Here is a 22747-nt window from a genome sequence, read left to right as displayed (position 1 = left end):
AGGTCAGAGCGGGGTCCTCCTCGGCCAGCCCCAGGTTGACCCCCCCCATGTTCTAGAAGTTTCTTTCTTGGACCAAAGTGTCCGCCTCCCCACCACCACCACCACCACCAAGGGACAGGAGAGGCACCATTGCCCCAGAGCTTCCTCCAGTGCCTGGGCTCAAACCCATGGCACATGGCAGGGCAGGTAGCGACCCTGTGAGCTAGAGCGGCACCCCTCTCTCCCCGCACCCTGAGTCTGAACGTGGGACTCAGAGCCAGAGGACCCCCCCCTCCGGCTTACCTTCCGGGTCCCCCCCAGCTCCCCGGCATGCTGGACCGAGTCTGGGTGCATGTGACGTTGGGGGCCCCGGCATGTGTGTGCGCGGTGACGGGGGCATGTTTATATGTCGAGCGTCTTCCAGGACTGGGGGGGCTCCCAGCCTGTGAGGATCAGGGTCTCAAACCCTGGCCCTTGCACGTGATAACAGGTGTGCCACTGCCCGGCCCCCACTTGAATTATGTTGGACACTCTTATTTATTGACTGGCTGGAGACAGAAATCGAGAAGGAATCGAGGTGAGGAGAGACAGAGAGACCCCCGCAGCCCCGCTCCACCACTCGGGAAGCTTCCCCCTGCAGGTGGGGACCAGGGGCTGGAACCCGGGTCCTTGCGCCCTCAGCCAGGTGCGCCACTGCCTGGTCCCCTGAAAGTTTGTTTCTTTAAGGGAATGGTTTTTAAAAAAACACTTGTTTTACTTATTTCTTCCCTTTTGCTGCCCTTGTTCTTTTATTGTTGCTGTTGTTATTGATGTCCTTGTCGTCGGAGAGGACAGAGAGACATGGAGAGAGGAGGGGAAGACAGAGAGGGGGAGAGAAAGACAGACACCTGCAGACCTGCTTCACTGCCTGGGGAGCGACTCCCCTGCAGGTGGGGAGCCGGGGGCTCGAACTGGGATCCTCATGCTGGTCCTTGCGCTTTGCGCCACCTGCGCTTAACCCGCTGCGTGCCGCCCGACTCCCGAAGAGGACAGTTTTATGTTCATGCTTTTGTTCACCTGCACTGCAGAGTATCCTCTCCCCACCCACTTTTTAAGGCTCATTATTATTCATGATGGAGAAAAGAGAGAGCTGAGGACTGAACCCAGGAACTGAACCCAGGGCTTCACAGTCAAGCTCCTAATCCCCTTTGCCAGCCTTGGGGCTGCGGTAGCCCAGAGCCCTGCTCAGCTCTGGCTGGTGGTGGGGCCGCGGACTGAACCCGGGACCTCAGAGCCTCAGGCAGGAGACGCTTTTGCTGTAACCACTGCACTATCTCCTTAGCCTCTGATTTCTCTATTTCTGTTCAAAGCCACACGTCCACAACTTCTGCTGAGAGACTCTCGTCTTTCCGAGAGAGAGGAAGAGACAGAGAGCTGGAGAGAGACAGAGATAAATGGAGAGACAGAGAGACACCACCCCCGTGGTCATCCTGTGGGAATGGTGACTAGAACCAAGGTCCCGGAGCCGGGGAACGTGTGCGCTCTACCCCGCTGAGCTGAAGAGGGAGCCAGGGAACAGGCCCAAGGCTGACCCCTTCCCCCCACACCCCCTTTCCCCTAGGAGATGGTGATCACAGACCTGCAGCCGGAGACCACCTACTCCATCACGGTGGCCGCCTACACCCTGAAGGGCGACGGGGCTCGGAGCAAGCCCAAGGTGGTCACCACCAAGAGTCCAGGTCAGAGCGCCGCCTCCTGGCAGCCTGCTGGGGTTGCCCCCCCCCCGCCGCTGTCACAGCGTCCCCCGTGTCCCGAACCCTCTGCACATCTGTCTGTCCCCCCCACACTGTCCCCATGTCCCCACAGTGCTGGGGCGCCCCTGGCTGTCGCTGCAGCTGTCTCCCGAGGGTGCCGTGCTGGCCCGCTGGGCGCCCCCGCCGGGCACAGAAGACGGGGTCCTGAGCTACCGCCTGCGCTTCTGGCCTCAGGGGGACGAGGACGGGGACGCGGCCGGGGACGCCTCCACCCTGGAGCTGCCGGCCCAACAGCTGAGCCACACGGCACGCGGCCTCGCCCCCGGGGCCACCTACCAGTTCCGCCTGGCAGCCCGCGGCCGGGGAGGCCCGGGCGAGGAGGCGGCCGCCACGCTGGCCCTGCCCGAAGACGCGCCCCGGGGACACCCCAGGGTGCTGGGCGCCGCCGGGGACGCCCGAGCCGGCACCGTCCTGCTGCGCTGGCTGCCCCCAGCCCCGGCCGAGCGAGGGGGCTCCGTGCTCAAGTACACGGTGTCCGTGCTGCCCGAGGACCCTCCAGGGCCCCCCCGGGAGACAGAGGTGGCCGCCGCCCCCCGGCCGGGCGCCGAGACCGCGCTGACCCTGCGGGGGCTGGAGCCCAACACCACCTACCAGCTGCGGGTGCGGGCACACACGGCGCGGGGGGCCGGGCCCTACAGCCCCCCGGTGCGCTACCACACCTTCTTGCGGGACCCAGGTAGGACCCCCCCCACCCCCGCCGCCCGCCACCCACCCACCCGCAGCCCGGCCAGGTAAGTGGTCACACGCTCGGAGGCTGCACGAGGGTCCCGGACGCTCGGAGGCTGCACGAGGCTCCGGCCTCCGCACAGGTGGGACCGGCGTCCCCTTCCCGTCCCCCCATCTGTCCTCCCCCCGCAGGGACAGGGGGACACGGGGACAGGGCCAGGCAGGGCCAGGCAGCGAGGCCGAGGGCACAGGCAACAGCCGGGGCCACCTGGGCCCCCCGCCCACCCGCCAGCACCGGGCCAGCACCTCACACTCACGCCGTTCTCTCTCTCTCCCTCTGTCTCTTGCTCTGTCTCTCTCGCTATCTCTCTCTCTCTCTCTCTTTTGCTCTGTCTCTTTCTGTCTCTGTCTCTTGCTCTTTCTGTTTCTTTGTCTCTCTTGCTCTCTGACTCTCACTCTCCTCTCTCCTGCTCTCTACATCTCTCTCTCTCTCTCTCTCACGCTCCCTTTCTCGCTCTGCCCTTTCTGCTCTCTCTCATTTCCCTCTCTTATTCTCTCACTCTCTCGCTCTTTCCCACTCTCTCTCCATCCCCCTTTCCATCTCTCTCGTTCTTTTGCTCTCTTGCTGTTTCTCATCCGCACTCTCTCTGTCTCTCACTCTCTCTGTCTCTCTCTCTCTCACTCTCTCCTGCTCTTTCTCTCTATCTTCCTCTCTCTTGTTTTCTCTCTCACACACACACGTCTACTCTCCCCCTCTCTCCCCCTCTTCTGCGTTCTTGCTTTTTCTCTCGCCCTCTCTGGCTTTTGCTCTCTCTCCCTCCTTTTCTGGCTCTCTTGCTGTCTCTCTCTCTTGCTCTTTTACTCTCTCTCTGTCTCTGTGTGTGTGTCTCTGCTGCTGGCTCAGTCTCACCCAAGAACTTCAAGGTGAAGATGATCATGAAGACATCGGTCCTGCTGGGCTGGGAGTTCCCCGACAACTACAACTCCCCCACCCCCTACAAGGTGGGCGCTCGGCCGATGGGGGGGGGGCTCTGGTCTGGGGGTGGGAGAGTCAGGGCTCCTCTGGGATCAGGGCTTAGACTGGAGCCATGATTGAGCCTGGGAGCAGGGCTCAGTCTGCAGTCAGTTTATCTGAGAGCAGGACTCAGAGGATCCCAGATGATCAGATTAGGGATTAGGGACCCTGTGGGATCAAGGCTCCTCTGGGGCCTGGGTTCCTCTGGGATCAGGGATCATATAGTTTCAAGGTCCATCCAGGACCAGGGCTCCTCTAGGATAAGGGCTTCTCTGGGATCAGGGATCATCTGGAATCAAGGCTCCTTCAGGATGAGGGATCCTCTGGGATGCATATTGGAACCCAGACTGCCAGGAATAAAGTCTACCTGGGAATTTATTTGGGACCCAGGCTCAGTCAGGGTGGGGCTCACTGGGACCCAGGCTCAGCCAGGGTGGGGGCTTCTCTGGGACCCAGGCTCAGTCAGGGTGGGGCTCACTGGGACCCAGGCTCAGCCAGGGTGGGGGCTTCTCTGGGACCCAGGCTCAGTCAGGGTGGGGCTCACTGGGACCCAGGCTCAGTCAGGGTGGGGGCTCACTGGGACCCAGGCTCAGTCAGGGTGGGGGCTCACTGGGACCCAGGCTCAGTCAGGGTGGGGCTCACTGGGACCCGGGCTCAGTCAGGGTGGGGGCTCACTGGGACCCAGGCTCAGTCAGGGTGGGGCTCACTGGGACCCGGGCTCAGTCAGGGTGGGGGCTCACTGGGACCCAGGCTCAGTCAGGGTGGGGCTCCTCTGGAACCCAGGCTCAGTCAGGGTGGGGGCTCACTGGGACCCAGGCTCAGTCAGGGTGGGGCTCCTCTGGGACCCAGGCTCAGTCAGGGTGGGGCTCACTGGGACCCGGGCTCAGTCAGGGTGGGGCTCACTGGGACCCAGGCTCAGTCAGGGTGGGGGCTCACTGGGACCCAGGCTCAGTCAGGGTGGGGCTCCTCTGGGACCCAGGCTCAGTCAGGGTGGGGCTCTCTGGGACCCAGGCTCAGTCAGGGTGGGGGCTCACTGGGACCCAGGCTCAGTCAGGGTGGGGCTCTCTGGGACCCAGGCTCAGTCAGGGTGGGGGCTCACTGGGACCCAGGCTCAGTCAGGGTGGGGCTCCTCTGGAACCCAGGCTCAGTCAGGGTGGGGGCTCACTGGGACCCGGGCTCAGTCAGGGTGGGGCTCCTCTGGGACCCAGGCTCAGTCAGGGTGGGGCTCACTGGGACCCGGGCTCAGTCAGGGTGGGGCTCACTGGGACCCAGGCTCAGTCAGGGTGGGGGCTCACTGGGACCCAGGCTCAGTCAGGGTGGGGCTCCTCTGGGACCCAGGCTCAGTCAGGGTGGGGCTCTCTGGGACCCAGGCTCAGTCAGGGTGGGGGCTCACTGGGACCCAGGCTCAGTCAGGGTGGGGCTCTCTGGGACCCAGGCTCAGTCAGGGTGGGGGCTCACTGGGACCCAGGCTCAGTCAGGGTGGGGCTCCTCTGGAACCCAGGCTCAGTCAGGGTGGGGGCTCACTGGGACCCAGGCTCAGTCAGGGTGGGGCTCCTCTGGGACCCAGGCTCAGTCAGGGTGGGGCTCTCTGGGACCCAGGCTCAGTCAGGGTGGGGGCTCACTGGGACCCAGGCTCAGTCAGGAATTGGGAGTTCAGCCTTGGCTCAGGATGGGTTTCAGCAGGGACCCTGCTCCGCCCCTGTCCCCCCCCCCCAGATTCAGTACAATGGGCTGAGCCTGGACATTGACGGCCGCAGCACCAAGCAACTCATCACCCACCTCAAGCCTCACACCTTTTACAACTTTGTGCTGACCAACCGCGGCAGCAGCCTGGGCGGCCTCCAGCAGACGGTCACCGCCTGGACGGCCTTCAACCTGCTGAGTAGCAAGCCCACCCTCGCACCCAAGCCCGACGGCGACGGCTACCTCACCGTCTACCTGCCCGACGGCCACAGCCCCGTGCCTGTCCAGTACGTGCCTCCCCCCGGCCCCCCGGCCCCAGGAACGTAGAGGCCGCGGGACAGCAGGGGCGCAGACCATGGGGTTTTGAAGCACGTGCAGGAGTTTGGGAGACTGAATTCAACTGGAATCCTGCTCTGGGGGAAAGATTCATCCGAGAGATCAGAGGCCCCTGGGGGTCGAGTTTAAAATAGTCATTTATTTCCCTTTTTTGTTGCCCTTGCTTTTATCATTTTTGTGTTTCTTCTTATTGTTGTTATTGAAGTCGTCGTTGTTGGATAGGACAGAGAGAAATGGAGAGAGGAGGGGCAGACAGAGAGGGGGAGAGAAAGACAGACACCTGCAGACCTGCTTCACCGCCTGGGAAGCGACTCCCCTGCAGGTGGGGAGCCGGGGGCTCGAACCGGGATCCTTCTGCCGGTCCTTGCGCTTTGCGTCACCTGCGCTTAACCCGCTGCACTCCGCCCGACTCCCCCTTTTTTTTTGGTGCCGGGGAGGTGGGACATTGGGGGTAGGGGACATGCCTGTACCCCACTCTCTCTCCATTCCGGACAGGAGCTATTTCATCGTGATGGTACCTCTCCGCAAGTCCAGAGGTGGCCAGTTCCTGACCCCTCTGGGTAGCCCGGAGGACATGGACCTGGAGGAGGTGAGACCCCTGGGACCCCCAAGATGTGGGGGAGGGGCACAGGAGGACCCCCACCAACGGGACCCTGAACTGCCCGCGTCTCTGTCCACAGCTGATCCAGGACGTGGCCAGGCTTCAGCGCCGCAGCCTCCGCCACTCCCGTCAGCTGGAGGTGCCTCGGCCCTACATCGCCGCCCGCTTCTCCGTCCTGCCCCCCACCTTCCACCCCGGAGACCAGAAGCAGTATGGCGGCTTTGACAACCACGGCCTGGAGCCCGGGCACCGCTATGTGCTTTTTGTACTGGCCGTTCTACAGAAGAGCGAGCCTGTGAGTCCCGGGCACCGGCGCTGGCACTCGGAGGGACTGCCGGGGTTAGTTCCCTGGGACTTGCACACGGAGCCGTCGGGGTGGACACGGGCCCTGACCGAGGCCTCCCCGGCCCCTGTCCCCACAGACCTTCGCCGCCAGCCCCTTCTCGGACGCCTTCCAGCTGGACAACCCTGACCCCCAGCCTATCGTGGACGGCGAGGAGGGGCTCATCTGGGTGATCGGGCCCGTGCTGGCTGTTGTTTTCATCATCTGTATTGTCATCGCCATCTTGCTCTACAAAAAGTGAGCCCACCACCACCACCACCACCACCGGGAGAGCAGGGGGGAGGCCTTCCTGGAGGCGGAAGTCGGGAAGAGACACTTGGTCTCTTGAGTCCCGCAGGCACCGAGGTTGGGGGTTTACAGGCAGGGTAGGAGTTTGTGCCAAACAGCCATGAAACCAAGGGGCTGGGGTTCAGGCACACAGCTCCACATGGGAGGGAGGGGGGCAGAGGACGGTCCCCCATTTGTGGGAGAAGACCCCAGACCCCAGTCTAGGCCCAAGGAGGAGGACAGAGCCTCCCCCCGCCCAAAGTCGCAGAACCTGAACTCACCTGTCTGTCTTCCCCCACCCCCCAACCTGTGCCCGGGAGCAGCAAACCTGATAGGTAAGCGCCGTCCGTGGCCCCAGAGAATTGGGAGACAACCACAGTGCCCACAAAATGCCCTCAAACTCCTGAACCTCCCGGGGCTGGTCAGAGTGATGGGCGGGGGTCCAGGGAGGGAGTTCCGTAGCGTGGTTCTGAGATGGGGCGTCAGTGGTGGGGCTGTGAGGCCTGCACAGGAGTTGGGTGATGTGCAGGCAAACCTTGGGGGGCCGGGTCCCAGGCCCCGGACTCACTGCTGCTCGCCTACGGACCCCCCCCCCCACTGCCCAGCAAACGCAAGGACTCGGAGCCTCGAACAAAATGCCTCCTAAACAACTCAGACTTGGCCCCCCACCACCCCAAGGACCCTGTGGAGATGAGGAGAATGAACTTCCAGACTCCAGGTGGGTGCCCAGCATCCTGGGGTGTGAGAATTAGGGACCAAGCCTCCACACAGAGAAAGACAAGGGAAGACCCCCCACAGCCTGCCCACCCTCCATGGGCTCCCTGGGTGCTGTGCCGGGTGCTGAGAGAGGAGAGACCCCACAGCCCTGCCCACCCTCCATGGGCTCCCTGGGTGCTGTGCCTGGTGCTGAGAGAGGAGAGACCCCACAGCCCTGCCCACCCTCCATGGGCTCCCTGGGTGCTGTGCATGGTGCTGAGAGAGGAGAGACCCCACAGCCCTGCCCACCCTCCATGGGGCTCCCTGGGTGCTGTGCCTGGTGCTGAGAGAGGAGAGACCCCACAGCCCTGCCCACCCTCCATGGGCTCCCTGGGTGCTGTGCCTGGTGCTGAGAGAGGAGACACCCCACAGCCCTGCCCACCCTCCATGGGCTCCCTGGGTGCTGTGCAGGGTGCTGAGAGAGGAGAGACCCCACAGCCCTGCCCACCCTCCATGGGCTCCCTGGGTGCTGTGCAGGGTGCTGAGAGAGGAGAGACCCCACAGCCCTGCCCACCCTCCATGGGCTCCCTGGGTGCTGTGCCTGGTGCTGAGAGAGGAGAGACCCCACAGCCCTGCCCACCCTAAATGGGCTCCCTGGGTGCTGTGCATGGTGCTGAGAGAGGAGAGACCCCACAGCGCTGCCCACCCTCCATGGGCTCCCTGGGTGCTGTGCCTGGTGCTGAGAGAGGAGACACCCCACAGCCCTGCCCACCCTCCATGGGCTCCCTGGGTGCTGTGCCTGGTGCTGAGAGAGGAGAGACCCCACAGCCCTGCCCACCCTCCATGGGGCTCCCTGGGTGCTGTGCCTGGTGCTGAGAGAGGAGAGACCCCATAGCCCTGCCCCCCAAAAAACCCCAGCCATTGTTGGGGTGTGCTGTGTCCCCCCAGGTATGCTGAACCACCCCCCGATCCCCATCGCCGACATGGCCGAGCACACAGAGAGGCTCAAAGCCAACGACAGCCTCAAGCTCTCACAGGAATACGAGGTCAGCCTCCCCCCAAGACGCATCCCACCTGGGAAACCCCCAAAACCGGCCGGGACCCTCCAGGCTGATGGCCCTGCTTCCCCTCCCCTAGTCCATCGACCCTGGACAGCAGTTCACGTGGGAACACTCCAACCTGGAGGTGAACAAGCCCAAGAACCGCTATGCAAACGTCATCGCCTACGACCACTCACGTGTCATCTTGCAGCCCATCGAAGGTACCCTGAGGACCCCTGGGCCCCCAAGACCCTCCAGCACCCCCCAGAGCCCACACGTGCCCACCCTAGCCAAGCAGGCTGCCCAGAACCCTCAGACACTCAGCCACTATCTGTCTTATGCGACTCATAGCCACCCCCAGATTGCAGGGTCCCTACAGCGACCGAGTGGTGCACTTGGGGACCCCGACGGGGGCATCCAGAACTGGTGGCTGCTGTCCATAGCACTGTCCATTGAGCTTCTCGTGCAGAGCAGTTCACCCAACCAAGGGGGGAGCATTGTGTGTGTCTGTGTCCACACTGGGGGTTCAGCAGATTATACACCGGGTGTAAGGGGTCACAGGAGAACAGGATGCTTGGTCCCCCTGCGGCCCCGGGTTCCTCTGGTGTCACACGGGGAGAGTTGGGAAGTCGAAACGCAGTCCAGGAGGGCTGCCTGGAGGCAGCATCCTGGCATCAGCTCCCATCCCCCCCAATTCACATGCCCACCCCAGGCATTGTGGGCAGCGACTACATCAACGCCAACTACGTGGACGGTTACCGGAGGCAGAATGCCTACATCGCCACACAAGGGCCGCTGCCCGAGACCTTCGGCGACTTCTGGAGGATGGTGTGGGAGCAGCGGTCAGCCACCATCGTCATGATGACACGGCTGGAGGAGAAGTCACGGGTGAAGGTCCAGGGAGCACCCGCCCCCACGGCCCATGGCAGAGGCCGGCACCCCCAACTCACCCGTCCCTCCGTTCTCTCTCCCCCTGGACAGATTAAGTGCGACCAGTACTGGCCGAACAGGGGCACGGAAACCTATGGCTTCATCCAGGTCACGCTGCTAGACACCATTGAGCTGGCCACCTTCTGCGTCAGGACTTTCTCCCTGCACAAGGTGGGCAACCCCAGGGCCTGCCGGGAGCTCCTGGGTGCTGTGCCTGGTGCTGAGAGAGGAGAGACCCCACAGCCCTGCCCACCCTCCATGGGGCTCCCTGGGTGCTGTGCAGGGTGCTGAGAGAGGAGAGACCCCACAGCCCTGCCCACCCTCCATGGGGCTCCCTGGGTGCTGTGCCTGGTGCTGAGAGAGACCCCACAGCCCTGCCCACCCTCCATGGGGCTCCCTGGGTGCTGTGCATGGTGCTGAGAGAGGAGAGACCCCACAGCCCTGCCCACCCTCCATGGGCTCCCTGGGTGCTGTGCCTGGTGCTGAGAGAGGAGAGACCCCACAGCCCTGCCCACCCTCCATGGGCTCCCTGGGTGCTGTGCAGGGTGCTGAGAGAGGAGAGACCCCACAGCCCTGCCCACCCTCCATGGGGCTCCCTGGGTGCTGTGCCTGGTGCTGAGAGAGGAGAGACCCCACAGCCCTGCCCACCCTCCATGGGCTCCCTGGGTGCTGTGCAGGGTGCTGAGAGAGGAGAGACCCCACAGCCCTGCCCACCCTCCATGGGCTCCCTGGGTGCTGTGCAGGGTGGTGAGAGAGGAGAGACCCCACAGCCCTGCCCACCCTCCCTGGGCTCCCTGGGTGCTGTGCAGGGTGGTGAGAGAGGAGAGACCCCACAGCCCTGCCCACCCTCCATGGGGCTCCCTGGGTGCTGTGCCTGGTGCTGAGAGAGGAGAGACCCCACAGCCCTGCCCACCCTCCATGGGGCTCCCTTGTCTGGGACTTGAACCCAGGGCTTGTCAGGGCCTGAGCTCTCTCCACTGGACCATCTCCTTTGCCATCAGTGTCTCAGCTAAAGGATGAAGCCAGCCAACAGTCAGTTTTGCTCCCGGCTGAGATTTGAGTTGCTTTGGAGGGATGTGGGTTCACTCAGCTCAGTGGTCCCTGTGCCCCCCCAGAATGGGTCCAGTGAGAAGAGAGAGGTCCGCCAGTTCCAGTTCACGGCATGGCCGGACCATGGGGTCCCTGAGTACCCCACCCCATTCCTGGCCTTCCTGAGGAGGGTGAAGACCTGCAACCCCCCAGACGCGGGGCCCATCGTGGTGCACTGCAGGTGGGGGACCCCAGCCCTGCCCTGCCCTGCCAAAGCCTCGCCCACTGCCGCACAGGCCACGCCCACTTGAGGCCCCGCCTCCGAGCTAAACAGCCGCTGTCCGGGCCACGCCCACCTTACAAGACCTGCTCAATCCAACCTGATCATGCTCACCCGGGCCACGCCCACATTGCTGAACCCTGCCCGCAACCTCTCAAAGGGAGGCCACGCCCACTCTCCAAGCCCTGCCTGGTCTTACCTGGCCACGCCCACCCAAGCCTGCCCTATATTCTAAGTCCTGCCCACAACCCCTGATATCCGGCCCATTTTCTAAGCCCCGCCTGGCTCCTGCCCAGCCACGCCCACAGATAGGAACACCCATTTTTCTAGCTCCGTCCCCCAAGCCTAGACCACGCCCACCGGAACCGTTTTTTCCTAAAGCCCCGCCCGGCTCCCGCTAGGCCACGCCCCTGAGCCAATCAGGCCCGCACCCTGCCCGTGTCCACTGTCCGGCTCCACCCACCTCCTCCCAAGCCCCGCCCCCTCCAGGCCCCGTCTGTCCCCACCTGTGCACCGGCTGGTCTGGCCGCAGGGGCCGTCCCTGTTCCCTCCTCCCTGCCCCTCCTCCTGTCCACCCCTGTCCTGACCCTGTTCCCTGTCTGGTCCTCGCCCTCCACACCTATCCCCTGCACCCCACCCCTGAGCCACCCTGTTCTCTGTCCCGGACCCTATTTCTGACCGTCCCCATCTCTGTCCCCCGTCCCCTCTCCTGGCCGAGCCCCCATCTCCATCCCTGTCCTCGTCCCCATCCTGACCACACCATCCCTGTCCCCGTGTCCGTCCCGCGACTATCCTGACACAGCCCTCCCTGTCCCGTGCCCGTGTCCCCCGGCAGCGCGGGCGTGGGCCGCACGGGCTGCTTCATCGTCATGGACGCCATGCTGGAGCGGCTGCGGCCGGAGCGCTCGGTGGACGTGTACGGCCACGTGACGCTGATGCGGGCGCAGAGGAACTACATGGTGCAGACGGAGGACCAGTACAGCTTCATCCACGACGCCCTGCTCGAGGCCCTGGGCTGCGGGGCCACCGAGGTGCCCGCCCGCAGCCTCTGCGCCTACCTGCAGCGGCTGGGCGCCACCGAGCCCGGGCAGCAGGCCTCGGGCATGGAGCTGGAGTTCAAGGTGCGGGCGGGCGGGCGGGCGGGGGACGGGGACAGCAGCCTCAGGCGTGGAGCTGGAGTTCAAGGGTCGGACAGACAGATGGACGGATGGGGATGGGGGACGGGATGGTGCAGGACAGCAGCCTCGGACATGGAGCTGGTGTTCAAGGGTCTGATGAACAGATGGATGGACAGATGGGGACGGGGGACGGGCAGGACAGCAGCCTCAGGCATGGAGCTGGAGTTCAAGGGTCGGACAGACAAATGGCCGGACGGGGATGGGGGACGGGATGGTGCAGGACAGCAGCCTCAGGCGTGGAGCTGGAGTTCAAGGGTCGGACAGACAGATGGACGGATGGGGATGGGGGACGGGATGGTGCAGGACAGCAGCCTCGGACATGGAGCTGGTGTTCAAGGGTCTGATGAACAGATGGATGGACAGATGGGGACGGGGGACGGGCAGGACAGCAGCCTCAGGCATGGAGCTGGAGTTCAAGGGTCGGACAGACAAATGGCCGGACGGGGATGGGGGACGGGATGGTGCAGGACAGCAGCCTCGGACATGGAGCTGGTGTTCAAGGGTCTGATGGACAGATGGATGGACGGACAGGGGGACGGGATGGACAGGACAGCAGCCTCAGGCATGGAGCTAGAGTTCAAGGGTCGGACGGACAGACAGACAGGACAGCAGCCTCGGGCACAGAGCTGGAATTCAAGGTGCAGGTGGATGGACGGGGGGATGGGGATGGGACAGGCTCAGAAGCCCAGAGACTGGGACGAGGCGGGTGACAGGCTTGCCCTGTGCTGATGAGCCCCGGCCTGGGATCCGGGGGGCTAGCGGGTTGGTGGCGGGGTTCAAGGGTCTGGGGTTGATGACCTGACGCCCCCTCCCCCCACCAGCGGCTGGCCAACTCCAAGGCACACACGTCGCGTTTCGTCAGCGCCAACCTGCCCTGCAACAAGTTCAAGAACCGCTTGGTGAACATCATGCCCTACGAGAGCACGCGGGTCTGCCTGCAGCCCATCCGCGGTGTCGAGGGCTCCGACTACATCAACGCCAGCTTCGTGGACGGTTACAGGTGCCCCACGGGCTCACACCCCCTCAGGGAGTGGAGAGAGAGAAAGAGAGAGACCGAGATAGAGACATTTCACTGACAGAGCTTCCCCCGGTGCCTCGGGGCCTCCCGTGGGGCATCCGGGCTAGGTCCCCCTACCTGGTGCGGCCCGGTGGGTCCTGTCCAGCCCTGGACGTTCCTGATGTTCTGCTGTCCCCAGAACGGGACCCCCAGTCTGTCTGTCCTCGTCCAGTGGTGGGTCTTGGATTGGGGGCCGGGAGGTACCAGTCACTGAAATAAAACGGGCTGGGGAGACAGCACAGGGGTTCTGCAAAAACCTCTCCTGCCTGAGGCTCTGAGGTCCTGGGTTCCATCCCCAGCACCACCATCAGCCAGAGCTGAGCAAGACTCTGGGAAAATAATAATAATAGTCATTGTTATTATTATTATTATTATAGTGATGATGATGATTGGGTGTTGGCTGACCCGGTTGAGTGCACCTGTTCCCATTCACAAAGACCTGGGTTTGAACCCCTGGTGCCCACATGCCCGGGGGGAGCATCTCGAGTGGTGGAGCAGAGTGGCCGGTGCCTCTGTGTCTCTCTGTCTCCCCGTCTCTGTCCAGTCAATAAACATAATAAAGTACAAAGAAACGGGGGGGGGGGCTTTCCTGCAGCTGGAGCATCTGAGGCGACAGAGAACATTCCAGAAGCTTCTCCCAAAGGCCCTGGAGCCCTTCCTGGGGGGGGCAGAGAGACCCCACGGTCAGGGCCGGACAGCCCCCTGGCCCCCATCCTCTGTTCCCTGACCCGTGGGCCCCTGGCCCTCACCCCCTGACCCCTGACCTCCCACCCTGCCCCCCACCCCACCGCAGGCAGCAGAAGGCGTACATCGCCACGCAGGGGCCGCTGGCCGAGACCACGGAGGATTTCTGGCGGATGCTATGGGAGAACAACTCCACCATCGTGGTCATGCTGAGCAAGCTGCGGGAGCTGGGCCGGGTGAGTGGGGCCGGGGGCCGGGGGCCGGTGAGCGGGGCCGGGCGGGACTGACCACCCTCCCTCTGGCCCGCAGGAGAAGTGCCACCAGTACTGGCCGGCCGAGCGCTCCGCCCGCTACCAGTACTTCGTGGTGGACCCCATGGCCGAGTACAACATGCCTCAGTACATCCTGCGGGAGTTCAAGGTCACAGACGCCCGGGTGAGCGTCCCGGGGTCAGGAGGGGGCCGGCGGCACCCGCGTCGGCCAGACTGGATCAGGGCTGGAGGGGGTGGGAAGAGGGGCTCCTCCATATGTAAAGAGTTCCCAGGAACCAACAAGAAGGAGGTGGGCCCCGGGGGAGCTGGTGAGACGGGTCAGGGAGGGGCCCTCTGACCCGTCCCTGCGTGTCCCTTCAGGACGGCCAGTCTCGGACGGTCCGGCAGTTCCAGTTCACAGACTGGCCGGAGCAGGGGGTCCCCAAGTCCGGGGAGGGCTTCATCGACTTCATTGGGCAGGTGCACAAAACGAAGGAGCAGTTCGGCCAGGACGGGCCCATCTCTGTGCACTGCAGGTCAGTGTCCCGCCCGCCGGGGGAATCCGAGCCACGGGGCCTGGGGGGCTGAGGCTACCCTCCGGGTCTCGCTCGCTGCCTCTCCCTGCCTCTGTCTGTCTCTGTGTCTGTTTCTCTGTCTCTGTGTTTCTCTGTTTCTCTCGGCCTCTGTCTGTCTCTGTCTTTCTCTGTGTCTGTTTGTCTGCTTCTCTCTGTGTCTGTTTGTCTGCTTCTCTGTCTCTGTGTCTATTTCTTTGTGTCTGTTTCTCTCTGTCTCTGTCTGTGTCTGTTTCTCTGTTTCTGTGTCTGTCTGTGTCTCTCTGTGTCTGTTTCTCTCTGTCTCTGTGTCTGCTTCTCTCTGTCTCTGTGTCTGTTTGTCTGCTTCTATGTCTCTGTGTCTGTTTGTCTGCTTCTCTCTGTCTCTGTCTCTGTGTCTGTTTCTCTGTCTCATGTCTGTATGTCTCTTTGTCAGTCCATCTGTATTTGTCTCTGTGTCTCACTGTCTCTGCGTGTCTGTCTTGCTGTCTGTGTCTCACAGTTTGTCTCTGCATCTCTGTCTCTCTCACTATATGTCCATCTCTGTCTCTGTATGTCTGTCTCTCTGTCTCTGTATGTCTGTCTCGCTGTGTTTGTCTTTGTGTCTCATGTCTCTGTCTCGCTGTCTGTGTCTCTGTGTCAAACTGTCTCACTGTCTCTGTCCGTCTGTCTCTGTCTGTCTCTGTCTCACTGTCTCTGTCCATCTGTCTGTGTCTGTCTGTCTCACTGTCTCTGTCTCTGCAGCGCGGGTGTGGGCAGGACGGGTGTGTTCATCACCCTGAGCATCGTGCTGGAGCGGATGCGGTACGAGGGCGTGGTGGATATCTTCCAGACGGTCAAGATGCTGCGGACACAGAGGCCGGCCATGGTGCAGACGGAGGTGCGACTGTGGTGTAGATGGAGGGGACTGTGGTATAGACGGAGGGGGCTGTGGTGTAGACGGAGGGAGACTGTGGTGTAGACGGAGGTGGCTGTGGTATAGATGGAGGAGGACTGTGGTGTAGACGGAGGGGGTTGTGGGGTAGATGGAGGGGAATGTGGTGTAGACGGAGGGGGCCGTGGTGTAGATGGAGGGGACCGTGGTGTAGACGGAGGGGGTTGTGGGGTAGATGGAGGGGACTGTGGTGTAGACGGAGGGGGCCGTGGTGTAGATGGAGGGGACCGTGGTGTAGACGGAGGGGGTTGTGGGGTAGATGGAGGGGACTGTGGTGTAGACGGAGGGGGCCGTGGTGTAGAAGGAGGGGGCTGTGGTGTAGACGGAGGGAGACTGTGGTGTAGACGGAGGTGGCTGTGTTATAGATGGAGGAGGACTGTGGTGTAGACGGAAGGGGTTGTGGGGTAGATGGAGGGGAATGTGGTGTAGACGGAGGGGGCCGTGGTGTAGATGGAGGGGACCGTGGTGTAGACGGAGGGGGTTGTGGGGTAGATGGAGGGGACTGTGGTGTAGACGGAAGGGGCCGTGGTGTAGAAGGAGGGGGCCGTGGTGTAGATGGAGGGAGACTGTGGTGTAGACGGAGGGGGTTGTGGGGTAGATGGAGGAGACTGTGGTGTAGAAGGAGGGGGCTGTGGTGTAGACAGAGGGGACTGTGGTGTAGACGGAGGGGGCTGTGGTGTAGATGGAGGGGGGCCTGGCTTCCCTCTCTCCCTTCAGTGGCGAGCTCGAGCCGCTCCCTGACCCCGCCCCGTGCTGTCTCTGCCTCTCCCCATGCAGGATGAGTACCAGTTCTGCTACCAGGCCGCACTCGAGTACCTGGGTAGCTTCGACCATTACGCTACTTAAGCCATGGCATCCCTGGCCCCCGAAAATCCAGCAGCCCAGCTGTGGGGCCTCCCCTCCAAGGTTGGGGAGGCGGCCACCACCTCCAGGAAGGACGCCAGGGATGCCCCTGGACCCCTGCCTAGCAGCCGCCTTCAGATACTTGGAACATTCCCCTTTTTCCCTTCTGATTCCAGGGCTTGCAGGGGCGGGGAGGAGGATCAAACGGGTGCCCCCGGCTCCCCCCCAAAAAAAACCCTGCCCCCCAACCCCGGGAGGAGGGGGGAGGCCCTTCCGCTTTCTCCTCCCGAAACCCTATGTACTCCGTCCCTTGATCTTTATTTTCCTCTCCAAATAGTCTTATATTTTTCCTCTCTCTCTTTTTTTTTTGTTTTTACAAAAACGGGGGTTTATTAAGAAAAAAAAGACTCACGCCCCAAGTCCTGTCCCACGCCCCGTCCCAGATAAACGGGAAAAATTCATGGTGACTCAGCCCAGACGGTCTCAGCTGGAAACCTCTGGGCTTTGGGGCCCCGTTCCCCCGGACACCCCCCATGGGGCTGCCTCTTGCTAGTCCCCACCCAAAAGGTGTGCCTTTTGCTAAAAAAAGAAAAAAAGAAAAGAAAAAAAAGATACAGGGGCGTCTTGGGTTTTTTTTCTTTTTTTTGGGGGGGGGGGATTTTTTAATTGTTTTATTTGCTCTGAGACATATCCAGGACCTTCAGAGGGTGACGGGGCTCAGGGTCACCAGCGTTGGGGTCCCACCCCCAGGCCCCCATCTCCCTCCCAACCCCCTCAAGGAGGCAGCTGGGACCCAACTCCCCCTCAAAAAACAACAACAACAAAAAGGTGGGAGAGAACAGGCTGTGCTGCCCCCTCCCCCCAGCCCCCCGAGAATTTGGGGTGAGAATCTGGGGACTTCCTCCTCCAAGCAGCCCCCCCAAAAGCAAATGACTTTCCCTGTTTGTACGAGAGCATCTGCCCTTGTTCATGACAGTTGTTTATTCCAGCAGGAAGGGCCGGGTGCCCGGCCACCCCCCTCCCTGTATGTAGATAAATCAACTTTGTATTAAAGCAAAACCATCCACCCCCCCCCGCCCGTGTGGACTCATCCATGTTCTGGCCGACAGGCCTCCCCCCAATCGCCTGGTCCCCCCAATGCAATCGCCGTCTGCCTCCTCCCAACACAAGGCAGGAGGCCACCAGGATTGGGGAACAAAGAACTGGGTAGGGGGGCCTTACTTGAAATCACACAGCAGGATTGGATTCAAGATGGAGGGTGGGCAGGGCTGTGGGGTCTCTCCTCTCTCAGCACCAGGCACAGCACCCAGGGAGCCCATGGAGGGTGGGCAGGGCTGTGGGGTGTCTCCTCTCTCAGCACCCTGCACAGCACCCAGGGAGCCCATGGAGGGTGGGCAGGGCTGTGGGGTCTCTCCTCTCTCAGCACCCTGCACAGCACCCAGGGAGCCCATGGAGGGTGGGCAGGGCTGTGGGGTCTCTCCTCTCTCAGCACCCTGCACAGCACCCAGGGAGCCCATGGAGGGTGGGCAGGCTGGGGTCTCTCCTCTCTCAGCACCAGGCACAGCACCCAGGGAGCCCATGGAGGGTGGGCAGGGCTGTGGGGTGTCTCCTCTCTCAGCACCAGGCACAGCACCCAGGGAGCCCATGGAGGGTGGGCAGGGCTGTGGGGTCTCTCCTCTCTCAGTACCCTGCACAGCACCCAGGGAGCCCATGGAGGGTGGGCAGGGCTGTGGGGTCTCTCCTCTCTCAGCACCAGGCACAGCACCCAGGGAGCCCATGGAGGGTGGGCAGGGCTGTGGGGTGTCTCCTCTCTCAGCACCCTGCACAGCACCCAGGGAGCCCATGGAGGGTGGGCAGGCTGGGGTCTATGAAATTTAAAACTTGACCAAGTCGGTCCCTTAGTTGTAGCAAACCTAAACGAGACCATGAATTCATAAATAGAAATGTTCATGCTGCATCTTACATGTTAACGAGAGTGAGAAGAGATCGAAGCAGAGGCTCCCTCTGGCACCCTGAGTTGGGGCTTGAACCCAGAGCCTCAGGCACGAGACCCTCATGTTTTATGTCCATTGTGCCCCATCCTGAATCCCACTGATGTTTGTAATGAAAGGGCAGGGGATCAGCACAGGGGTTCTGCAAACCGCCTGAGGTCGGAGGTCCCGCGTTCAATCCCCAGCGCCGCCACTGACCAGAGTCGAGCAGGCTCTGGGGTCTCGCTCTCTCTCTCTCCCCCAATAAAAATAATGTAACATTTCTAAGGAAAGTGAGTGGGTGGGCGCCAGCAGCAGAGAGGAGACAGACCCGCTTGAGTCTGATTCACAGAGTGAACAGCAGGACTCCGACGGGCGCTTCCTGGTTGCGGGGATGGCTCTGAGGTTACGTAAGAGACTGACATTTAGCCCAAAGTGGGTGAACGGAACGCTCTGTGCTATTTTGGCAACTCCTCTGGGGAGCTGCAAATTATTTCAAAATACAAAGTCATAACAACATTAAAAAGAAAAAAAGGATTGCCTCCTTTATGAGAGAAAGAGAGACCAGAGCCCTGTTCTGCTCAGGCAGGAGAGTCTTTTTCTTTGGAATATATTAATTATTTACATTGTATATATATATATATATATATATATATTTTTTTTTTTTTACTTCCAGAGTTATCGCTGAGGCTCAGTGCCTGCACCACGAATCCACTGCTCCTGGAGGCCATTTTTTCCTTATTTTTGTTTTTGCCCTTGTTTTTCTTATTGTTGTTGGATAGGACAGAGAGAAATCAAGAAGGGAGGGAGACAGAGAGGGGGAGAGAAAGACAGACACCTGCAGACCTGCTTCACCACTTGTGAAGCGACTCCCCTGCAGGCGGGGAGCCGGGGGCTCGAACCGGGATCCTCACGCCGGTCCTTGCGCTTCTTGCCACGTGCGCTTAACCCGCTGCGCCACCGCCCGGCCCCCTTAATTATTTACTTTATGAGAGAGAGAGGGAGAAGGAGATAGTGGCGAGTGGGGGGACCAGAGCCCTGCTCAGCTCTGGCTAATGGTGGTGCTGGGGATTGAACCTGGGACCTCAGAGCCTCAGGCAGGAGAGTCTTTTTCTTTGTAGTATTTAATTGATTTATTTAGTGAGAGAGACAGATAATAGATAGACAGACAGATAGATGATAGAGACCAGAGCCCTGCTCAGCTCTGGCTGGTGGTGGTGCTGGGGATTGAACCCAGGACCTCAGAGCCTCAGGCAAGACAGTCCTTATGCAGAACCTCTGTGCTGTCTCCCTGGTCATTTCCCGTCTATTTTTTTATGCACATCCACCCCGCTGAGACCCAGGGGGAACTCGAGGTACAGGGTATGTAGCCCAGAAAGCAGACATCAGTCTGCTCAGAAGACTGAATTTGGAGGAAGGAAATTCTTCTTCTTTTTTCTTTCCCAAGTCTCTCCAAGGCCCCTTTGCTTAAGGACTGAAGGCATCATGGAGCAAAGTGGGCCAGGGCTCCTGGAATCCTCATTTCTCTTTTGCATTTTAATCAGGGCGCCCAGGGCCCCCTGCCAGCCTGGCCTGATTCCACAGCCCCTCTTCCCCCCCCAAAAAAAAAAAAAGAGAGAGAGAGAGAGAGAGAGAAAAACAGACACAAAAGGCAGCAGGAGGCCCCCAGCTGCTGATTCACCTGCAGTCAGAGAAGAGACTCCACTCCAGTGACCCTGCTGTGTAGACATCCTGGATCCTGAGCCCCTGAGGTCCCCCAGAACCCTCCTCCCAGGGGCCAGTGTGACACCCCCTCCATCTCCCTGGGGGCTGCAGGCACCCATCTGTCCCGTAGGCTTCTGGGAGCTCCATCCCTGGCCGGGATCTGCTTTGGAGCCGTCTACACCGCTGGCTTCCAGAAGCCACTAAGGAGGTTCATAAGGGGGGGAGAATGCACAGTGGGAGTGGCACCGGCCTTGCAGGCCTTGAGGTCCTGAGTTCAATCCCCTGCCGTCCCGTGTGCCGCTGGGGAGCTCTGCTTCTCCCTCTCCGGAAAAGACAAAAGAAATCCCTCGTTTATTTATTTGACAGGAAATAGAGAAACTGAGAGGGAGGAGGAGACAGAGATGGTGGGGAGGGTGGGGAGGGTTCAGGTCCTGGAAAAGGATGGCAGAGGACCTAGTGGGGGTTGCGTTGCTGTGTGGAATACTGGGAAATGTTACGCACGTACAAACTATTGTATTTACTGTCGACTGTAAAACTTTAATCCCCCGGGGGCTGGGTAGTGGCGCACCTGGTTGAGCGCATATGTTACTACGGTGTGCAAAGACTCAGGTTCGAGCCCCTGGTCCCCACCTGCAGGGGGAATGTTTTGTGAGTGGTGAAGCAGGGCTGCAGGTGTCTCTGTCTTCCTCTCTATCATCCCTTTCCCTCTCAATTTCTGTCTCTATCCAATAAATAAAGATAATAAAAGATTTTTAAAAACTGGGTGTCTGGTGGTAGCGCAGCGGGTTAAGCGCATGTGGCACAAAGCGCAAGGACAGGCGGAAGGATCCCGGTTCGAGCCCCTGGCTCCCCACCTGCAGGGGAGTCGCTTCCCAGGCGGTGAAGCAGGTCTGCAGGTGTCTGTCTTTCTCTCCCCCTCTCTGTCTTCCCCTCCTCTCTCCATTTCTCTCTGTCCTATCCAACAATGACGACATCAATAACAATAACTACAATAAAACAAGGGCAACAAAAGGGAGTAAATAAATACAAAAAATTTTTAAAGAAGGGGTATGTGCAGCCCTGTGTTCACAGCTGCATTATTCACAGCAGCCAAAGAGCTCATCAACAGATGACTGGCTAAGGAAGCTACGGGATATATACCCCCGTGGAATACTACTCAGTCATCAAAAAGATGATATTGTGTTCCTTGGGACAAAACGGATGGAACTGGAGGTGATGATGCTTAGGGAAATAAGTAAAGTGACAGACAGAAGACAACTACCAGATGCTTTCACTCACCTGTGGAATCCAGAGGACTGAGACACAGAAACTGGGAAAACGCAGAGACACACACCAAGTAAGCAAACTGTCTCTAGGTTTTTGTGAGAATTACGGTGAAGCTTCAGGCCCCAGCCCTGAAGCTTCCTTCAGTCAGTGGGCGCCAGGCTCGAACCCGGATCACGCACAGGGCAGAGCAGCGCACCGTCTAGTGAGCTATTCCACCAGCCCCGGACGCACTGTTCCTGGGAAGAGGGGCCAGTCGGTGGCACACTTGTTCCCAAGGAACGCGCTCAAGGATCCTGGTTCGAGCCCCCACTCCCCACCTGTGGGGAGGGAGGGGGAGTTTCCCGAGTCATGAAGGAGGGCTGCAGGTGTCTCTCTGTCTCTCTCCAATAGGTCAAATCAAAGGAACCAGGGTGGGGTGAGGATTCCTGCCCTGGGGGCTTGAACCCAGGTCCTTGTGCACTGTAACCACCACCCAGCCCCCAGATTCATCCAACCCTGAACAGAATACCCACCTCTGCAGAGACAGGACAGAGGGAGGAGTCCACGCAGACCCACCCGGCTGCCGCCCATAAGCTACCCAAAGGGTGAGGGCACAGAAGGGCGGATGAAGGGCTCCTGCACAGCCTTGGAATGAAAAGGAACTGGAATACTATACAGCCATGAAAAAGAAGCGGGCTGAGTCTCAGGTGTGCCTGGAACAGACTCCAATGGCTGTATTCCATGGGGGTCCCGCTCAGAGGAGGCTCTAGAGCCCAGGAGGGGGTGCAGTGGGTAACTCCCTCCCCCCAAGTTCCCTCCCTGGCTGGGATTCCGCCTGTGTGGGGGCCCCCTCTCCCGTACCGACCACCTGTTTTCCTGCACCCCAGTCTTCCAGCAGAGACAAGACTGGAGAGACACACAGAGACAGAGACAGGCAGGGCTAGAAAGAAGTGAGAGATAGCACGAGATGGGGGCAAGAGGCCGGGGACACGAGAGAAGCAAGGGGCAAGGGCCCCCCCAGCACCCCTTCTATCTGTCCTGGCCCGCCAGCTCCCAGCTGAGCCGAGCTGGGGCCATTTATATTGGCCGGGGGCGGAGCCAGGCTCCATGCAAATGAGGCTCCCTCTGCGCACTTCTGATTGGTGGGAAGTTTGTTGCGCAGGCCAATGGCCAATTGTGGGGGGTTGATCTGGCGGAGTTTGTGAATAGTATTCTAGGTGGGGGGCGGGGTGTGCGTGGGGGCGGGGCCAGCCCTGCGGGTAGGGGGCGTGGCGTGAGTGGGGGCGTGGTCGACGACCAGGCCACACCAGCCCCTCCATGGCCTGCTTGGTTCGACAGAGACAGAGAGACAGAGAGACAGAGCACCACTGTGGCGCACGGGATGCCGAGGATCGAACCCGGGCCCTCAGCCCGCAGGTCCTCTGCTCTACCCCCCCACCCCCCGCCTCGTGGACGCTGGGCGTCAGGGGCAAGAGCCGGGAAGGAGAGACAGAGATCTCCCTACTCAGCCCAAGGCTGCGGGGGTCTTGGGGTGCTGGGGCCCCGCTGGGTCCCCCTCGCCCCCGGACACTCCAGATCTTGAGGTCCCGGGTCTGCCCGCGTCGCGGTGGGCATGGCCCGTGGTGGGCGTGGCCCGTGGTGGGCGTGGCCCGCTGCCAATCAAACTTTATTT

At 61.1% G+C, this 22747-nt stretch overlaps 1 protein-coding gene across 1 annotated transcript in view; it reads left to right on the top strand.

The window, feature by feature from the left end:
• PTPRS (protein tyrosine phosphatase receptor type S) overlaps positions 1–16517 on the top strand; it is a 78170-nt gene extending 61653 nt beyond the window's left edge. Inside the window, exons 14-34 of the mRNA XM_060182073.1 lie at positions 1580–1697; positions 1825–2448; positions 3343–3440; positions 5170–5423; positions 5968–6061; positions 6153–6368; positions 6496–6653; positions 7007–7018; positions 7289–7401; positions 8328–8425; positions 8517–8640; positions 9132–9307; positions 9401–9520; positions 10465–10619; positions 11494–11779; positions 12658–12836; positions 13687–13813; positions 13887–14012; positions 14210–14364; positions 15124–15259; positions 16091–16517. Of these exons, the coding sequence (XP_060038056.1) occupies positions 1580–1697; positions 1825–2448; positions 3343–3440; positions 5170–5423; positions 5968–6061; positions 6153–6368; positions 6496–6653; positions 7007–7018; positions 7289–7401; positions 8328–8425; positions 8517–8640; positions 9132–9307; positions 9401–9520; positions 10465–10619; positions 11494–11779; positions 12658–12836; positions 13687–13813; positions 13887–14012; positions 14210–14364; positions 15124–15259; positions 16091–16159 (3438 nt within the window). The 3' untranslated portion in view covers positions 16160–16517. The remainder of the gene's footprint in view (positions 1–1579; positions 1698–1824; positions 2449–3342; positions 3441–5169; positions 5424–5967; positions 6062–6152; positions 6369–6495; positions 6654–7006; positions 7019–7288; positions 7402–8327; positions 8426–8516; positions 8641–9131; positions 9308–9400; positions 9521–10464; positions 10620–11493; positions 11780–12657; positions 12837–13686; positions 13814–13886; positions 14013–14209; positions 14365–15123; positions 15260–16090) is intronic.
• The last annotated feature ends 6230 nt before the right edge of the window (positions 16518–22747 follow it).

Source organism: Erinaceus europaeus, chromosome 23, assembly GCF_950295315.1.
Source record: "Erinaceus europaeus chromosome 23, mEriEur2.1, whole genome shotgun sequence".
In the NCBI taxonomy this organism is placed as follows: Eukaryota; Metazoa; Chordata; class Mammalia; order Eulipotyphla; family Erinaceidae; genus Erinaceus; species Erinaceus europaeus.
The sequence above is the reverse complement of the archived record's forward strand: the minus strand, read 5'-3'. Positions and strand labels throughout refer to the sequence as shown.